The 4,993-nt window shown below is 36.6% G+C and overlaps 1 protein-coding gene across 1 annotated transcript; it reads right to left on the bottom strand.

The window, feature by feature from the left end:
• Positions 1-1,515: 1,515 nt before the first annotated feature.
• Positions 1,516-2,624, bottom strand: LOC149191975 (uncharacterized). The gene is made up of 2 exons (XM_089406289.1): positions 2,096-2,624; positions 1,516-1,931 (listed from the first exon to the last, which is right to left on the bottom strand). Exons 1-2 carry the CDS (start codon positions 2,265-2,267, stop codon positions 1,810-1,812), a joined length of 294 nt encoding a protein of 97 aa, XP_089262415.1. The 5' UTR covers positions 2,268-2,624; the 3' UTR covers positions 1,516-1,809.
• Between the last annotated feature and the right edge of the window lie 2,369 nt (positions 2,625-4,993).

Below are 4,993 nucleotides of genomic sequence, written 5' to 3'. Positions count from 1 at the left end.
AAGACGATAGATACGATCATGCACTTTATGTATGCTGTGTTGCAACTTGCTAACCCTTATTTTAAGGTTTTTGGTAAGCATGCCAGGATACCTTGGGCCTGGAATGTGCTTGCTTGCATTTCTTGTGCTGGAGTTCACTTAATTTATGCACGTCAGATCACTTTGCACTCAGCATATCAGATTTTATAATATTTTACAGCATTCACATTCTGCAACCGTTTTGGGACCATTCAGTCAATGAATAGGATCTGCAACGTCATTGTAAATGTTGTTATGGAGTCTAGTCATGCATCCTTGGTATCTAGACTGTTTTCGGAGTCTACTAATGGATGCCCTAAGTGCTTACTGTGTAGATTCTGGATTATGATACTTCTGTTCTGCAGCCATGATGGTGAATTTCTGACTATGATTTGGATGAATACAATGGATAGCCGCGAAGCTTCTGTGATATTGTTGTCAATGGATTGTACGGATGTGGAAGGTTTTGTGCTTTGATGATGTTATCCCCAATCTGTTATGATTAATATGTTAAACGTATGGTTTTTTCTCTGTTTTATATGCGCACTGTAATATTTTGTCTCACGCCTACTTTTCTGTAACCCTTGGATTGATACTTTGGGTGAGACTGCTCTTTCTCTGAAAGGATTGGAAATGTCAGTATCCTTTAGTGTACAAGGTTACAATTCCGTCGGATAACCATGAGGACCTCTGGCTTCATATTTAGCCCCAACCGGTACCCCAAAATGCAAATGATAGCACAAAAATGGGCTGGTAAAATTAAACAAACATAAACTGAGTAGGGTCTAAACGTCAGAAAGAAATTATAATTAAAGTGGAAGTAGTGTATATGTGATGTGGCAATGTCATGGCCTAGATTGTCAATCATAGCAACTCTCTGATTAGGACGCGGTTTAATACGAGGATATGTGTTCCATCTGCAGCTTTAATTGATTTCCAACCCTTATTGCGACGTGAACGATTGGTATTTGTCATTTGGTATGCATAACAAGCTTTTAACTTCTTTTGATAATAAAAAATGGAGGCTGCATACTGGCATTTGCCTCTCAATTGGACTATTTAATGGTTATTTTCCAGCTTCATTTCAGATGGCATTTTCTCTTTGAAACTGTGCCTCTGGACAACAACCTGCTAACTTAACTGAACATTCATAAAGCTCTGCCAAATCTTAGTAGTTCACAGCGGATTTTAAATTCTATCAAACTTATTCGAACTAACACAGTATTTACTTTACTTAAGCTGGGTCATTTCACACTGCTTAGTAAAATAGAATGATCTTTCTTGAAATAGATTATTTGACTTTAACCTTAACAGAATCCTCTGCCGAATCCCTATATGTCTTCTGGTACAATGTGTCCCTTGTTTTACCAAAAAAAAAAAAAAAAAAAAAAGCAAAAAGGGCATCCTGGCCTTGCACAGCCGGACATCACTAAGAAATTGACAACAACCATATAAGGAGAACTGGAAAGGAGAAGACTCTTCCTGTAGCCTGAAATCTTAAATAATCCCCAAAGTTTTCTTAGCTTTTCATAGAATTAACAACCACTCATATCCTTTATACAATGTAATTGAATTGGCACCTGAAAATAAAAAAACCTCAGGAAAAGATTTGCACAATCTTTCATTTACAGAAGAGGCCAGCAAATTTTCAATTTTTCAGAATTTGGCCATGATTTTAAGGGTGAACAGCGTAACCTTAAACCCTAACCCCAGAAATAAATATCCCACCAAACCCCAAGTAATACATATAAGATCAGACTGCAAGCCAAAGAACTCAGTTTTTGAAATTTTTCACACTGCTGGAATGTTTGAGAAAGAGAAGCCCTTGTAGCCCTTGTACGCGTACCATGCAATTCTCGAATAATAGAACCCTGGGACAAACAGGACTGTTCCCAACAATGTAAACAACATACCTGAACAACAATAAATAGAAATCCCACAAAAATAAAATCAGATATAACCCTCAATCTTCAACAGTAAGGCAACCCAATATAAGAGGCCAAAGATTCCAAAAACAGATTTGAGAAATAGAAGAAAAATGAAATGCTTTATTTCCGGATAAAAATCATAGACAAACCATGGGTTCTGTCACCGCCGATTTGCTGAGAGAACATGAAGAGGCCAATGGCAATGACGATGGTGCCGAGGATTAACAGTGAAACTGCCAATGATATTTCCTTTCTGGGGGGCTTGCTGTGTACCATAAATGTACCGCTGAAATCATTGTCGTTTACATAAGCCATGGACATGGATGGAACAAATCAGACCTCTTCTATTCGGCCTTATTATGGAAAAAATGCTTCTCCAAATTGCTCTCCGTCAGATCTGTTCGTACCAGAGATATTCAATATCTATATATAGCCATTCTGATTGAACTTAGCTCCAAAAGCCGCTTTCTCTGCAACCATCTGCCTGTGACAAGGAGAGTAACGTGCATTCAAGCTTCTCCCAAACGCCTTCCTTACCTTGGAAGTTGATCGTTCATGCTTCAAACTTCATTAACTTCAAGCTACCGATGAAAATATCTGCATAATTTTGGTTGGGTAATAATGTCGTTTAATTATAAATTTTGCTTATTCGAGAACCTCCCACCTCCACCCACTTAGACGGGAATTGGTTTATGAGGCGCAGAGTAGTTGGTTTAATTAGCTTTCATCCCATCTGACATTGAAATATTTTGTTTAATTTTTGGTGTTGAAAGGCATTGAGGATGTGTAGATAATTTTTCTATTTAATAAATAAATTAATCTTAATTTAAATTAAATTAAGAGATATTAAAATAAGATAGTTATATTTATAGATAAATATTTTTCAGATTAACTATATCGATTTGGTGATGTTTCTAACCAATTAATGTTGTTTATCTTTAAACAAAGTGAAAAAATCAACAGATCTTGAAAAATAAATAAATAACATGGAATGAAATCCTCTCCCTGATTCCACCCCCTTGCTCCTCTCTTTCTTTTTAAGTTTTATTTCTCAATATTATTTACTTATAATATTATTTACCTTTTTTTACCATTTAGGTGTCTCATTATCTTTATTACTATTAAAATTATACTAGAATTTAATTTGTTTAACATAATAATTATTCTCCCAACATGCCTTATTAATTAAATAATATTTTGTAACATTTTCGTATTATAAGTTTCTTTTATTTATTTTAATTGAAATTATTAAATAAACTCTTATCTATTTTTAATAAATATATAAGATTTGTGAACCATTATTGTAGAATTTTATGCAAATTCTCCACAAATCTACCTCTCAGATCTATGTAGAAAATCTAACTGTAGATTAACTCAATAATGCAATATACCAAAGCAAAATACTATAATCTACTTCTACTATCAAACTTGCGGAAACTTAAAGATCGAGCTGAATCAACGCTGAACACATATAACCAGAAGAAGAAGAATCAATGCACATGAAACACAGAAAATACTCAAGGGAAAGTCTCAACTAAAAACTCCACTATCTGTATTATCATACAAGATGGAAATTCATCAGAATTATACAAAGCCTTAGCTGTCACAGCTAGCCAGCTCTCAGTACAATCCTCCCGGATGTTCACAGGCAAACAAAGCTTCTCACAAGCCTTCTCCTCTGTCCTCCAAGCTCTTATTTCTTTGCACAGTTTCTCGTGGGTGATCCCCCTGTTACCAAGTGGAAAACTAATCACTCACACTGATCCTACATGTTGTCAGAATTGCACAATCCTCAAAGAACCTTACCTTGACTGCATGCATGAGTTTCCTTTATAGAAGAAAACATGCAACTGTACATTGTCCTTACATTTAGCTCAATTGGGTCTTTCTCAAAATAGACATGCATGAGTTTCTAATGAGGGAATCTTCAGTTATCTAGAGTACACTGGTTGAGTGCATGCATGTATCAACTCACTGATAACTCACAATTAGTTCCTCAAATAGTTTGGAACTAATTTAACTGGACTTAACTCAGTAAATTGAGCTAACTAATTACAACGTAAGGCGTTCCCTCTAAGATGAATTCCCCTCCCTGCCTTTGTGTCATCTCTCCCCTCCATCCGATGAATCGTTAGGCGATTGGAGTGTCGGTTACTCTTTCACCCAGTTGATTTAACCTGCCAAACCCGAACCTGACATAATCGAGTTCATGTCAAATTTGATTAGGCTTTCACCCAGTTGATTTAACCTGCCAAACCCGAACCTAACATAATTGAGTTTCGAGGTGTGCGGGTTGGTGTACGTGTTTGGCATGCATCTTGCCATGCCATTACCATGGTTAACGAACTCATCCAGTTGCAACTCATCATCTTGGCCATCCACTAGGAGCTGTGGAAGAACCTGTTTCTTACAAAGTACCCTTCATTGGAATTGCAGGCATTATTTTCTTTCGTGAATGAAGCAAGAAGTCTGTCGTGAACGAAGCAAGAAGTTACAGGCAATGCGATGCTCGCCTCTCAGATGCCTTGATTTCGATGGATATGTCGAATTCTTTCAGGGTTGGTTGTTTCCTCAAATCCTTATTCGAAGTTTTAGTTTTGCAAATTCGAAGTTTTAGTTTGGCTCCATGGCACTCGTAACCTTTAGGTTTTCGACCCATAAATTTTAGGGTTTTAAGGTTAGGGCTTTTAATGGCCCATTATATGCTTTCTATATGGCTTTAGATATAAAGTTTTGATAGTTTGATAGTTTGTATCAATTGAATGATGTAGCAGTTAGTATTTGTATATACTTAGAATGCGAAACATGGAGACATTTGAAAAGGGATATTTTGGATATCTTAAACATCCAACTATGTGGTTTTCTTAAGAAAAAAGCCTCCTCTTTTCATAATCCTGAAATTCATTTGTGCAGATCAACTCTAAGAGGGTAGCCATTGCCATCGCCATCACCATCACCAAGGACTCAGATGCACCAGGGGAGGAAGACAGTTGAAACTCATATGCACCAGGGGAGGAAGACAGTTGAAACTCATATGCACCAGGGGA

The sequence above is a fragment of the Pinus tabuliformis genome, chromosome 2_2 (assembly GCF_031772625.1).
Source record: "Pinus tabuliformis cultivar Carrire ecotype Pingquan chromosome 2_2, CPIR1, whole genome shotgun sequence".
Lineage (NCBI taxonomy): Eukaryota > Viridiplantae > Streptophyta > Pinopsida > Pinales > Pinaceae > Pinus > Pinus tabuliformis.
The sequence above is the reverse complement of the archived record's forward strand: the minus strand, read 5'-3'. Positions and strand labels throughout refer to the sequence as shown.

Excerpts from the sequence above, each read along its gene's own strand:
- LOC149191975 (XM_089406289.1), bottom strand. The coding sequence starts at position 2,267 with ATGTCCATGGCTTATGTAAACGACAATGATTTCAGCGGTACATTTATG. Across the intron at positions 1,932-2,095 it reads CGGCGGTGACAGAACCCATG|GTATGTTGTTTACATTGTTG; the intron begins GTTTGTCTATGA and ends ATTGTTGTTCAG.